Source organism: Crinia signifera, chromosome 5, assembly GCF_055691185.1.
Source record: "Crinia signifera chromosome 5, ASM5569118v1, whole genome shotgun sequence".
Lineage (NCBI taxonomy): Eukaryota > Metazoa > Chordata > Amphibia > Anura > Myobatrachidae > Crinia > Crinia signifera.
In genome coordinates, this window is record NC_139221.1 from 164,978,356 (window position 1) to 164,993,569 (window position 15,214).

A 15,214-nucleotide genomic window follows, 5' to 3' on the forward strand; every position below is an offset into this window, starting at 1 on the left:
CCAACACCCACATTGAGAGATTCTCTGTGGAAATAAAGATCCCCTTTTTTGAAACTACAAAGAAACCTTGATGCGTCTGGCTCCAGTCTAAAACACCGTGAGTGTGGTACGCCATCTTCTTTAAGATTTCCATCCTGAATTTACATAAAAGATACCTTGATGTGCTTTTGTCCACCATCTTGGATGTGAGTGGGGGTACGCCAAACATATACTCATTCATCTGATACATAAAGTTTTGGGATAACCCCCACAAAAGATACCCTGATGAGATTTAACCCACCGAGTAACCAGTGAGTGGGGGTACGCTTATTCATCCCTTTTGACAGAAAATTGTGTTTTTTGGAAAAGATACCTTTATGGGATTATAATATATAATATTTAAGTGAGTAGAGGTACGCCCCTGAACTTCGTGACAAAATCTAGAAATCAGGAGAAAACCAATTCCTCTGCCAACATTTTTGAACTTTATTATTCATGCTTTAATTGTGTTGAATTTCATTTGTTTACACAAATGTACATTTTCTTTATTTCATGCTTTTTTTGAGAAAAATAAGAAAACACACGGATCTAACACTTTAAAAGAATTTCTTCAAAGGACCGATACCTTTACCTCCCTCCCATTGAAACATATGAAAGGGAAGTACCTTTGATCTTATATTTGTGCACATTGATTTTGTCCACTTTATTTTTCACGATTTTTCTAATTTTATTTTTATTTTTATATTTTTTTGATTTTTTATTTAGTTTGTTAGCGCTGTGAACTGTTTCTGGATCTTAAAAACTTCTTTTCCATTTGTAAACAACCTCAGGACCTTTTGGTGTAGGTCCTATCAAGTTCCAGAGACTATTTATAGCTGCTTTTAGCGCAAAACTTCAGTCACGCACAAAATTTGTTTTGTACTCCTCGTGTTCTGTTGCTCCTCTTCCTGTGAAGAATGTCTCCCACCTGTACCTTGTTAAAACCCTTGATATATTTAAAAGTTTCTATCATGTCCCCTCTTTCCCTTCTCTGCTCTAAAGTACACATATTAAGATCTTTTAGTCTTTCCTGGTACGTTTTGTGATGTAGGCCATGCACCATTTTAGTTGCTCTTCTTTGTACAGTCTCTAATGTATTTATATCCTTCTGGAGATATGGCCTCCAGAACTGAACACAATACTCTAGGTGAGGTCGTACCAATGACCTATACAGTGGCATTATTACTTCTTTCTTTCTACTGCTGATACCTCTCCCTATGCAACCAAGCATCTGACTTGCCTTCTTCATTGCTTTGTTACATTGCCTACCTACTTTTAAGTCCCCTGAATAGTGACACCTAGATCCCTCTCTTCCTCAGTAGTTTCCATTATAGTGCCATTTATACTATATTGAGTCTTTGGATTTCTGAGACCCAAGTGCATGATTTTGCATTTTTTGGCATTAAACTGTAGTTGCCATTCTCTTGACCATTTCTCTAATCTACCTAGATCCTCAATCATTTGTTTTACCCCTCCTGGTGTGTCTACCCTGTTGCATACCTTTGTGTCATCTGCAAAAAGGCACATTTTACCCTCAATTCCATTTGCAATATCACCAATAAAGATATTAAAAAGCACCGGTCCAAGTACAGATCCCTAGGGTACTCCACTTGTAACCTTTCCCTCCTTTGACTGTACTCCATTTACTACAACTCTTCTGTTTTCTGTCCAGCAACCACGCTCTTATCCATTCAACTATCTTAGAATCCAATCCCAAGCTTTCAAGTTTATTTAAGAGTCTGCGATGTGGAACAGTGTCAAAAGCTTTACTAAAGTCTAGATAAGCTACATCTACAGCCCCACCTTGATCTGTTACTTTAGTCACCCAGTCAAAAAAGTCAATAAGATTTGTTTGACATGATCTTCCCCCAGTAAACCCATGCTGTTTTGGATCCTGTAAATTGCTGGTTTTGAGATATTCTACAACTCTTTCTTTTAAGAGTGTTTCCATCAATTCCCCTACTACTGATGTAAGGCTCACTGGTCGATAGTTGCTTACCTCTTCCTTGCTTCCACTTTTGTGCAGTGGGACTACATTCGCTGTTTTCCAGTCCTCTGGGATTACTCCAGTAGCTAGTGACTGGTTGAATAATTCTATTATTGGTTTTACGAGCTCCCCTTTAAGCTCTTTTAGTATCCTTGGATGTATCCCATCTGGCCCCATTGATTTATCCACTTTCATGCCAGATGGCATGGCAGTTTTCCAGTTGCACTTGTGTAATGTGTTGTATACGGCTTCGTCTCAGTTTCTTTATTCCCGTTAAGTTGTTTTGCCCTCTCGGATCCATGATGGATTCATCCCAATCAGCTCAAAGCACGAGCATGATTCAGAAATTTATGGCAGGATGAAGGAGGTGTATGGAGAGCAGTATCTCGCAAGGTCCTCTGTATTCCTGTGGTTTCAGCATTTTTATGCAGGACACAAAAGCATCAAGGACTTGCCATGGCTCCGAGAGGCACTCATTGTCACCAACCCTGCCACGATTTCGATGGGAGGTCCTGATACATCCTCCATACAGCCCCAATATCTCCCCATGTGACTTCCATATGTTCTGCCTCTTTAGAAAATCACTGAAAGGTCAGCGGTTCATCTGTGACAAGGCAGTGAAGGACACTGTGAAAAACTGGATCCTTCAGCAACCCAGGAGTTTCTATACTGAAGCCATTCAATCCCAACCTACGCGCTGGGATCAGTACATCAGTTTCAATGGCAATTATGTGAAGTTGTAATGTTATACATGAACTGTAATTAAATATTATTTAGCTAAGCACACTCAAAGCAAAAGTTTTGAAAGCTAGTCTGCTACCTTGTGATTGCCTCTGTGTTTCTGTATGTGTGCAAGTGAAAGCGATGTAGGTTAACTCACTGCCAGCAGATGGCAGGGTTTCGGTTACACATAGACACTAAATATATATATATATAACTATATATATGATTCAAATATTCTTTACATACAACGGTAGTCTCCTTTTTATTTGGGCACACCTTATATTTATCTGTTTTCTACTATTACTATATAATATCTTAAATCACTATAAAAAATGAATATATTAAAATGGAATATATAATATTTTATTTTAAAAAATGCATAACTAATTTTCTAAGAATCCTAAGTCTTGGAAACCTATTACTACAAACCTTGTAATAGCTGATTGTTAAGGGATGTGTCATTTGTGCAACAATAAACCATAGGTATAGTAAAGCAGCCTTTAACATGAACAGAGACAAACACGCCCTCTCTGATTAGCTGGTGTAGCGGTCCCCTTTAGATATGATGGCCGTGAAACGCGTTTCAGATGTGAAATCCTTCCTCAGATATGGGGACACTACATCAAGAACCTTTTATGCCATCTGTGGTGATGACAAGCCTCATGCCCTGGACTACCTTTATGTTTCATGTACATTGCCCAACACACCACCAGTAAAGGGTGAGAGAAGGATAAAGGGTTCATCCCTGTATTTTATGGCTTTCTTTTACTAGAGATATATTATGTTGTATTAATAACCTATATCCTATTATTATAGGATATATGTTTATTAAAACATCTATAGTACATTATATTCATTTGTGGTAAAGTTTATATTCTGATTGCCATGCAGTTCAAGGTACTGTAGCTAAGTAATATACACACTTAATACATCTTCCTATGGTATAGCGCCAATTAACTACCAACTTTGACAGATGTTTTGTGGCACACTACATGGATGTGTCCAACTAATGATATCTCAAAGGACCCAGGCTAAACGCAGTGTAAACGCTGCATGACAGAGATGGGACAGATCTTTCTTTTGTAGATGACGAAACTCTTCTAGAAGTGCATACACATGGTGCGATTTTGGCTTCTGATTTTGAGTATATTGTCAAAAACCTAACAAAGCTTAGCCAAAATCGCACAGTGCTTGTACTGCTTGCAATACTAATGCTCGGCCCCACCAGGTCAGTATCGCAAGTAAAGATGGACTGTGCAGGCAAGGCAATTATGTTGCATACAGTGTATTTGCTCATAGTCAGAATCACAAGTAAATATAGTCAAAATGGGCTCCACGCAATTCAAGGGGAAATTACATAGTCATAATCGGCCATAACCAATATCTCACTGTGTGTATGCCCCTTTAGAATAAAAGTGAATCTCTTCAATTTTAGCAACATTATCATATTGTTGTTTTGAATAATGATGATGTCATTTATTTTTGAAATAATATGCAATGAGTACAGAGGGATAGTGATGCCATAGATGAGAAAATTATTCCCATTGTTTTGTACATTTTGTAATATTGTATACATCTATTTATTTTTTCACCATTGTAATTCAGCGGCTCTCTGGAAGACAAATTAACCCGGCTTTGAGAATGTTTGGACAGTCAATTTCTGGAGGTGTTGATATGGACAAAAATGGCTATTTAGGTAAGTTACAAAGACTGCAACAGTTATTTAAGATAAAGTGTTTGTATAGTACATCTTACATAATTCATATTAACTGCGTTATTACAGAGCATTGCATTATTACAGATTGCCACAAAATGAGAAGTACGTAAATTACTTTACTCCACCAGTATAGAAGAGCAGCGAGGAGAGAAACTATTGGGTATATGTGACTATATACAGTATATCAGGGTGTCATGTAACAGGATTGTGGATTGGGTCGCAAAACCTTAAATAGCAATTTAAGGATTTGTTTTCCTATAACTAAAACACAGTCCTGGCAAATTATAATATTAATATTGGTGCATCTGCAGGCAGATCATTTGAGCATGATGAACACACTATTTTTCACTAAGCAAAAGTTTATCTGGGTGGTGGAAAATGAGGCACACCGAACATTAACAAAGACCATTTATGGCAGGATACAGTATGCACTGGAACAGCTTAGACAGGCTCCCTCGTCCAGAAATCTAATACCTCTTATTCAAATGACAACCTCCTGACCCTATTTATCCCACACTAATAGGTATTCCAGTATGATAAGTACTACAGCAATATGGATACAATAATAGATTAGCCATACACCATTAGGCGTAACATTCCACTGTGCGACTTGTATAAAAGCCATTTTATTTATTTGGTATATCACATACCTATTACATTCATCTACATTTCATATACCTGCTTTGTAAAGCTGTTTAATGTTCCATTAGTATGGCCTAGTGTAATGCACTGTATACAAATGTCACAGAGGCATCTACGCTCAGCTATTAGAAGAGCCTGGAAACTTTCCTTTACTCCCTGTTATTTACAAGCTGTGCCACACAAGAATGTTTCTGTTAACATCACTGACATGATTAGAGAACAATGGATTACTTAGCAGCTATAAAATAAAAACCAAGATAATTTAAGAACGGTGTATTTTTAAGTAAAGACAGAATTTTATTGGCCAGCCTGGGTTTCTTACCTCTCCAGGTATATTTGAGAAAGAGGGAGCGGAATTGGCTAAGGAGGGTATTAGGGACTAGAATGGGGATGGTTCAAAATAAATATAGTATCTTAGGGAGGACCACCATTTTCTGAGCGGCTATACTCCCCAACCAGGAAAGCAACTGGAGCATCCAGTAAGATGTTAACAATGTGAGTTTTGCTAAAAGGGCGGGATAGTTACAAGAGATTTAGGGGCCCATTTGTTAACATCATATTTACTAAAATAATGTGAAAACGGGTGTTTTCACACTCTTCGCATTATTTTAGTTTCACTTAAATGTACTAAAGTGGAATTGGAGGAGAATTTGCAAAATTCTCCTCCAAAGGCCAATTATGACATTTTTTTAGAAAGCATATTGCATTTCCCATAATTGTAATTATAAATGCGATATGCTCAAATTTACTAACCTTGAATTGTAAAAAAAAGCGGAGTGGCTTATGATGACGCCAGCTTCAGGTGGCGGATAGAGCTGCAGCTGCTGCGATGTCAGTGTGTGTGTGTATGTGTGTGTCTAGGCAGGAATGAGATAACAGTGCAGCTCTGTCAATCACCCCCTCTCCCCCTCATGCCATCCACAGAGCACCGCACAGGCTGTTAGAAGTGACCTTTGTGTGAGCTCAGAGGGAGAGATCATTACAGCGCTGTCCCCTGCTCTTCCCCTCCTGCTGGTGATCTTACATCACAGACAGGCAGGGAGGGAGAGTTTATTGTAGCTGTCACCCGTCACCCACTCTCCCCCCTCATGCCGTGTATCCTAATCACAGGAGCTTTTCAAAGAGCACAGTCTATGTGCACACCAAAGTGCAACATGTTCCGTTCTGATCTGTGTAGGGTGTTTAATTAAAAGTGTTTCATTGCCTACTGCTCTACTTTTCATATGTACACTTGCCAGCATTTTTTTTTCTGTGGCTGGCTTCTCCAGTCCCCACCCCCACTCCTCCCTGCAGCTGGGCATGCGCAGCCACAACAAGTGATAACATTTGCGATAGCCATAGGGGGAGAGCAGGGAGATAATTTTGCAGGGATAGGGCTTTATCGCATTCCCTGATCAGGAATGTGAATAATAATACATGCGATTAAAAGGTAAACCGCAATGCAAATTTAGGCGTTATTATCACCTAATACTCAAAATGTATTTGTAATTTTTATAAATGGGCCCCTAAGTCCGACACTCGTGATGGGATTTGGATCCCTAGATTTTTTTTTTTTTAATTATTCTTTATTAAAGTTTTGTTACTTTTCCTTACAATCATAAAAACAAAATAAGACAAGACTAACAATTCACATACATAACATACAAACGCGTACAGTTTTGTGCATAATATCTCAGTAGACATAGTAATATAAATATTGCATACATAAAGTGCATAATGACAGTTACGAAGTCGATCGGGGGAAGATAAACAGAGAGAGAAAGAAAGGAAAAAAAAAAAAAAAAAACAGGAAGACTCTAGAAAGAAAAAGAGATGCAGACAATACAGAAAGCCAGCATTATGCGTGGTGGCGCACATAATCAGAGTGCTATAGCATGTCTATTCTCCAGGAAATCAACCTAACAACTCCAGTCGCTAATTGTGAGCCATTTAAAAAAAAATAAAATCTCCTTTTTCCCAGGATAATATATTATCATTCAAATATTCTCTAGTACCTACTTATGTCAGTGAATAAACTGTGGAGTGCCACAGCTAGAGTGCCTAGTGAACCGTTTAGTTATTATTTTTTTTTTTTTTTCTTTTTTTTTCTTTTCCCCTTAAATTTATACTCCACTACTTCTCAACCATTATTAGTGCTCTACAATTCGCCCCTATTGAGATTTATTATTTTATAACCTTTTACCCCAAGTCCCACCCGTCCCGCCCTCCAATACTAATCCCTAACTACCCCCCCAAGTACCTTTACTTTACCGTTTCTATTAAATTGTGACGTACCAAGCTGCCTCGGTGAGTGGTGGCAGTAGAAAAAAAATTACGTGTATTATTTTAAGTGTAAGTATTTACTGTGCGTCAATATGAGGAATTAAGGATTCCTAATATTAAAGTGAGAGAAAGGAGAGAAAAAGGAGAGAGGAAAAAAAAAAAAAAAAAAAAGAGAAAAGGAAAAAGGCTCACTCATGGTTATTATCGCTATACTCTGAATAATACCACATCGCCCACATATCATAAAATTTATCGATTGAGTTCCTGGAAAGATACACATACTTCTCATGCGCCATAGTATAGTTAACTGCCACGATCCAATCTTGCACATTAGGCCCGTTTTTTGCCATCCAGCACCGGGCGATAACAACTTTAGCAGTTGCACATAAATTTATCAAAAGCGATTTAACTCCAGACTGGGTACCACTAGGCCATACCCCAAGGAGTGCCGATAGAGGAGATAGATTTGGACCCGCAAGCCCTATAGCCACTAATACATCACCTACTCCTTCCCAATATGACTGCAGCACTTTACATGACCATACAAGGTGCCAGAAGTCAGAATCGAGCGATAGACACTTTGGGCACTGGAAATTACCGCTACGTGAGAATTTTTTCATCTTGTTCGGTGTTAAATATGCATGATATAGTATATTGAGTTGAATCTGCTGAATTCTTAGAGAACTAGTCGCTAAACTTGGAACAGCAAGCGCCACTTTCCAGCTGTCGTTAGTCAATTCCGGCACCTTTGCTAGCCAGTTCTGTGCATACATGTCAAAATCGTCTTTCTGGGTAATGGCCGTGAGATATTTATAACACTTTGACAATTTCTTATTTTTGCCCACTGTGCTCAGAAACTTCTTCACGGGAGATTCTACCACAATAATAGAGTGCCGCCTATGGAGTTGTAACACTGCAGTTCTCAACTGCAGATACCTATAAAACATATTCTTTGCTAAGGCATATTCAGTCTGCAGTTGGGAATATTGTCTCAATTCCCCGTCGTTGAAGACCTGACCAATAGAGTTAATTCCATAGTGTCCCCAAGCTCTCCCCCCCTGGCTAAGATTTAAACTAGCGAGCCCGGGCATAGAAAAAAGGTATGTATCCGGGTCCAACCCGCAATACTCCAGCCTTCTATGAACCCATTTCCATATGAACCTCATTTGCTTTATATATGGAGGCAAGCCACGGTAGCCCTTTTGCTTCAATAGCACCTGCAGGGGAGAATGGCGGGGGTAGACAGCACCAACAAAATCCTCTAACTCCAGATAATATTCATTATCCTTAAGCCAGTTTGAAAGCTGGGCTAGCTGGGCTGCATAATAATACATTTTTACATTGGGCATGGCGTAACCCCCACATTTCCTTTCTTTACATAGTACAGATTGCTTTACTCGCGGTACCTTATTCTTCCACACAAAGGAGAATAATATTTGGTTAATTTTGCAAATAACATTTTCATTAATAAGGATAGGGGAGTTCATAAAAACATACAACATTTTAGGCAGGAGTATCATTTTTACCAAATTGATACGCCCCAACATGGTTAGCGGGAGCCTCTGCCAATTTTTACACCTCTGCCTAGTGGATTCAATAATTGGATCTAAGTTATGGGCAACAAATTCCACTGGGTTCGCGGTTACAATTATACCCAAATACTTAAATTGTTTAATCACTGGGAGACAGAAGTTGTCATTCAAACTAACGTTGCAGTTATCTACGGTGTTAGAAAGTAGGAGTTGTGACTTGTTGTAATTAATTGTCAAGCCTGAAATTTCCCCAAATTCCTTCATGTTGTTGATTACTATAGGTAAGTGGCTAGCTTGATCCGTCAGCCCCACCAATAGATCATCGGCATATAGTGAAACAATGTTTTTGAGCGTCCCCTGTCGTCTGGCATCTGTCGCCAGAGTCAATCGGAGTTTACAAGCGATTGGCTCCATGGCAAGTGCAAATAGTAACGGCGACAGGGGACACCCCTGCCGCGTACCACGGAACAGTGGGATTGAATCTGATAGATAGCTGTTAACTAAAACCCTTGCTGACGGAGTTTGGTATAGCAGAAAGACCCAGTTAGCGAACCTTGGACCTATCCCGAAGGCCCTGAGCACTTGCCTTAAATACGGCCACTCCACTGAATCAAATGCCTTGTTGGCATCAAATGAGGCTACCGCAGCACTAGTGTGTCCTAGATCCGCAGTCTGCAAAAACATATATAGCCTCCGTAGATTGATACTAGTAGATTTCCCGCTCATAAATCCCGTTTGATCCGGGTGTATGAGCTTGTCGATCACCGTATTCAATCTGCTGACCAATATTTTCGCAAAGATTTTGGCGTCCGTTGTAATCAAAGAAATCGGCCGATAAGAATCCGCGCTACATGGGTCTTTCCCCTCTTTCAATATAACTGTTATAATAGCCTCAGTCATTGAACTGGAGAAACAGCCCTCCTTGTCCATCTCTTGAAAAAATTGCAACAGCTGTGGGGCCAGAACATCAGCAAATTTTTTATACAGCTCGCTAGGGAGACCATCTACCCCGGGGGCTTTCCCAGTAGGGAGGGATTTTATTGCCGCGGTCACCTCTTCAAGCGTGATTGGTGCCTCCGTGACTTCCCTATCCTCATCAGTCAGTGTAGGGAGGTCAATGGTATTTAAATACTCCTCGATATGCCTATCACCACTAGTGATTTTTGTACTATACACTTGAATAAAGTGTTCCCGAAACCCAGCCGCGATATCAGAGGCAGATGTCACCATATCTCCTGAACTTAGACGTAGTTTCGAAACAATAGTTGCAGGTTTATCTAATTTGGACAAGAAGGCCAGATACTTGCCCGCCTTATCGATGTTCATATAAAATCTATGTGAATCAGTTAAAACTTTATGGGCCATCATTTTCTGCAAATGTTCAACCCAGACTCGCTGGGAGTCCAGCCAGGCTTTTTTAGTGCTTTCTGTACAATCAGTCAGGAATTCCTGCTCCTTAAGTGTCATATGATTCTCTAACCCCACAGCTGTTTCACGGAGTTTCCGTCTGGCGTATGCAATATTTTTAACGCAAAACCCACGGATATAGGCCTTTGAGGCCTCCCAAACTATAGATGGTTTGGCAGACTCGACGTTCACACTAAAGAAGCCGTCGACAAGTGATCTCATCTCCTCTTCATCCCCTAGCTGAGGGAGCCATGATGGATGAAGCCTCCATAATTTTATGCCGGTATTACCAACTGGGTCTATCTGCATCCAGACTGGTGAGTGGTCTGATATTCCCCGGGGCATATATTCTATCTTTAACACTTTGGGGAGTAGGTTTTGAGAGACAAATATGTTGTCGATTCGAGAGAATGAGTTATGTGGGGGCGAGTAGAATGAAAATTGTTTTATATTCGGATTTCGCTCGCGCCAAACATCCCACCAGCCATAGTCAGAAATAAACTGGGCCAGCTTTGTTTTTTTATCCAAGCAAGCACCTCTACTACTCCACCTATCTATGGAGGTATTCATTACAGCATTAAAGTCGCCTAGGCAAACTGTATGGCAGTCCGGGCGAGCTGCAGCAAAGTTGGCTGCCTTCCTTAGTACCTCCAAAGTAAAAGGAGGAGGAATATAGACAGCCAAGATACAATAACGAGTAGATTCTATCAGCCCGTCCAAAAAGACATACCTTCCGCCCCGGTCGACTTCAGACGCTAATAACTCAAAATGAGTGTTTTTCTTAATTATAATGGTGACTCCACGGGCTGAAGATGAAAACTGCGAATGAACCATCCTCCCAATCCAAGGACGCTGTAGGGATGATATTTTGTCACCGAATAGATGCGTCTCTAAGAGACAAATAACATCGGCAGGTACTGACCGACAGTGTTTAAGTACTAACGAGCGTTTTATCTTTTCGTTAAGACCTCGCACGTTCCAAGTCATGAACACTACCATAACCTCATTACTCTATATCTGGACAGATGAATTTGGTGATCATAGATTTTATGCTTCCCCCTAACCAGTGAAAAAAAAGTCAGGATCCACCGCTGGTTTACTATGTCATCAGGCACACTAAAGTGTATACCGGCCGAGACTACTGTACATTGTCTATAATTTTGTTTCCATACACGTTGACATACAACAATTAACACACACCCCTCCCCCCTCCCCCACCCTGTATCACCTAACCCGCTAGGCATACCTCTAGTAACCCCACCCACCCATCTAAGAAGAAAATAACAAAAAAGAAGAAAGCAGGAAAGACCCTGCAAGTACCCCAGCACCATCGCTCAGGGGCTAAACAATTAGAAACCACTCAAGGCACGGGTGGCTCTCCAGCACCTTTTCATCATCTTATCACAGAATATATTTGTCCTGTAACCCACCTCCCTTCTCCTCCCACCTGTTAACCTGCACATTTTGTGAAGAAAAAAAAAAAAAAAAAAAAAACATCTTTTGGGGCAGAGAAAAATTTAGCCTGATCCTCGATTATGACACGAAATTTGGCAGGATAGATCATTGAATATTTAAAGTTCAATTCACGCAGTCTAGCTTTAACCTCCCGGAAACGGGCTCGGTCCTTCTGGACCTCGTATGGTAGATCGGGAAATACAGAGACTTTCTTGCCTTCATATTTTAAATCCCCCATAGCTCTAACAAGCCTCAAGACAGTATCACGGTCCTTAGAGAGTAATATTCTTGCTATTAAAGTACGGGGGGGAGCACCCGGGACTGGGGCTCTAGCTGGAACCCGATGGGCCCTTTCAATGGAGAAGTAAGGTGAGAAGGCCTTACTACCAAGTGTTTGCCTAAGCCATTCCTCAATAAATTTCTCAGGCATGTTGCCCTCGGCATGCTCCTCGAGGCCTACAAAACGCACATTATTCCGGCGCGATCTGCCTTCCATATCCGTAATTTTATTGCGCAGCTCTTGCATATTATCTGTGAGTGACTTAATCTGGGCCTGCATAGGAGTAATGCAATCTTCAATTCCAGAGATCCTTGACTCAGTCTCAGTCACTCTATCGCGCACTTTCTGCATATCGTCTCGGATTAATGTGATGTCAGATTGGATCTTATTGATCTGGACCGTCAACCGGGTCTCTGATGCATTAATTGCCTCAAGTAACTGTTCCAGGGTGACCTCATTTTGTTGGGGGGGGTTACTGCTCTTAGTCGGGGTACTCTGTGGAGTAGAATCCCGTGAGGCTGGCGGGCCTTGTGGCTGCGTGCGGGCATATTTCTCCAGCCGTGCAGCTGCAGCACTCTGTGTAGATTTGCCCATTCCTCAGGGAGTATTCAAAAAGTGGCAGATTTGCAAGGTGGAGACTCTGGGCAGAAATAAAAGGTACTATTTCTAATTCTGCAGTACAGACAATCTTCACCACACACACCTACAGTCACTATTTTTACCAATTTGTTTAAGTCCACCTATAGTGTTTTAAGCTCTAAGGCGTTCACAAGGCACTCCACAGTGCACACCCGCTTGTCCTGTACAGCTCTGTCCCGGAGTATTAAATAATATCACAGTACCAACCAGATACCAGTCCGATAGTAAGTGTGTGTGGACTTACCCAGTTCTAAGGCATGGTAGGCACCGCGTGTAGAGTGAGCCAAGGGTTTTTTTTTTTATTTCATGCACAGGGCGATGTGTGCAGCAATCCACCACTGGAGAATGTTGTACCAGATTCAACAGGCTCTACAGGGGGGAATCCGTGCAGACAGACAGCTTCACAGCCTATTTCGGCAGCAGTGCACCGTCCGTGCACTGTCTGAGCTTACAGCTCCCCAGTTCCTTAATTGCAGGCTTCTCCCACCTGCTGACGGGAGTATGGCGTCCCAGAAGTGATAGCACGCGGTCACCGGATAGCTGTTGTCCCCAGGCGCCGGAATCACTTCGCAGGGAAGCCGCTCAGCAGCACGGGCAGTGCAGGGGACAGCGCGTCTCGGACTCCGTGCTCCAACAACACCGCCGAGCAATAGGATGACGTCTGGGCGGACAGGCAAGCTGCACACCTCCGGTGAAGCAGCGTCTAGGGCGGTGAGACCAAGCGGCGTCTGCCAAGAGAAGAAGCGGCGTCTGGTCAGGCAGGTAACAGGTTCGGTGGGGAAAGTTCAGGGAGAGCGGGTTAGCGGGACATCTGGCGCTGGAGAGCACACTACCTCCCCTCACTCACACGCCGCCGTGGCTCCGCCCCAGATAGAATATCGGATCCCTAGATTTTTGAGGCTTCTATCCTTCCACAAGTAAGGGTATTCCCCCTTGTGCAATTGGAGAAGGTCTGGAGTGTCGTTAATAAGTAAGGCTTAAGTTTTAGTATTGTTTATTTTATAGTATGAGATTTTAGAATACTCATCCAGTAACTCATGGAGGTGTGGTAGTGAGAAGGATCATCCGCAAAGAGGCAGTGGGAGTTTCCTGAGAAGACGGGACCAGTAATATGGGTGGGATCTGATAGATTCGGCTAAGGTTTCTATTGCCAGCACAAATATTACGGGGGATAGAGGGCATCCCTGGCGTGTTCCGTTGGTTATGCACCCCATTAGTGTACACTCTGGCCGAGGGGTTTGAGTAGAGAGCCATAATGGAGGAAAGTTTCCTACCTGTGAATCCAAATTTTTGGAGAACAGCGCGGAGGTAGCCCCAATGGAGTCGGTCAAAGTATTTTTCTGCGTCCAGGGACAGCAGAAGAAGAGGGTCGGAGGATTTCGAGTTAGATAGGGATTCCAGAATATTAATAACTCATCTGGTGTTGTCAGGTGACCTAGGATAAATCTCACTTGGTCCTGATGTATAAGGGAGGGTAGATTAGGGTTTAGTCTGTTAGCGATAAGTTTAGCATAAATTATGACATCTGTGTTAAGCAGGGCGATTGGGCGATAGTTTGCAGTGAGTACTGGATTTTTCCCAGGCTTTGGAAAAGCCACAATCCTGGATTCTAGCATCTCTTTAGGGAAGGAGCCTATTTCGTAAACATCATTGAAGATCTGGGTAAGGAGAGGTATAAGCTCAGTTTGAAAGGTTTTATAGAATGTGTTAATATACCCATTCGGGCCGGGAGCTTTTTCAGGGGGAAGGGAAATTATTCACCGCATTTATTTCTTCTGCTGACCATGGTTTCTCAAGGACTTCAAGGACAGGGTCTGAGATGGAGGGCAGGGTAAGTTTGTTCAAAAAGTCTTGGATATTTGGTGAGGAGGGTTGAGTCGTCATGGGGTCATTCGCTAGATTATATAGAGATGAGTAATAATGTGTCAAAGTAGCAGCTATTTCGAAGGGGTCTGTGAGTTTAGTACCGTGTTTGTCAGCAATAGTTCTTATGCAATCTTTTGCTAGTTTCCCTCGTAGCTTCCTAGCTCTGTCACCATATACATAACATTTTTGCTGCAGTTTGAAAAGATTTTTATGAACTTCCTTCATGGTAAGGATGTTCCATTTGTCACGCGCCTGTAATAATGCGCGGTACAGTGCTTTATCAGTCGGGGCTCGTTTATGTTTAGTTTCCAGATCTAAGATTCTGGATTCTTGCTCTGCCTGGGTGTGTTGGGCGTTTTTACGGATATGGGCTGCCACCTGAATCGCTGAGCTGCGAATTACAGCTTTATGGGCACACCAGAATGTAAAGCTAGATGTGTCACTAGGGTGATTAGTGTCTAAGTAAAGAGTGAGGGCATCTGGGATGGTACGCTTAGCTCCTGGATCAGTTAGACGGTGATTAGACAAACGCCATGGACTATTCTCAGAGCATTCCCAGCTACGTTGAATTGCAGAATGGTCAGACCACGTTATGGGCAGGATAGAAGCCTTTTTGATCTGCTGGAGAGTCCATTTGTCGGATAGAGCTAAATCAATGCGAGAGTAAGAATGGTGGACCTGTGAGA

The 15,214-nt window shown here is 41.8% G+C and overlaps 1 protein-coding gene across 1 annotated transcript in view; it reads left to right on the plus strand.

Annotated features, from left to right (window-relative positions):
* Positions 1 to 15,214, plus strand: part of ITGA9 (integrin subunit alpha 9) — a 445,717-nt gene that overhangs the window by 166,120 nt on the left and 264,383 nt on the right. Inside the window, exon 12 of the mRNA XM_083186309.1 lies at positions 4,334 to 4,424. Within this exon, the coding sequence (XP_083042435.1) occupies positions 4,334 to 4,424 (91 nt within the window). The remainder of the gene's footprint in view (positions 1 to 4,333; positions 4,425 to 15,214) is intronic.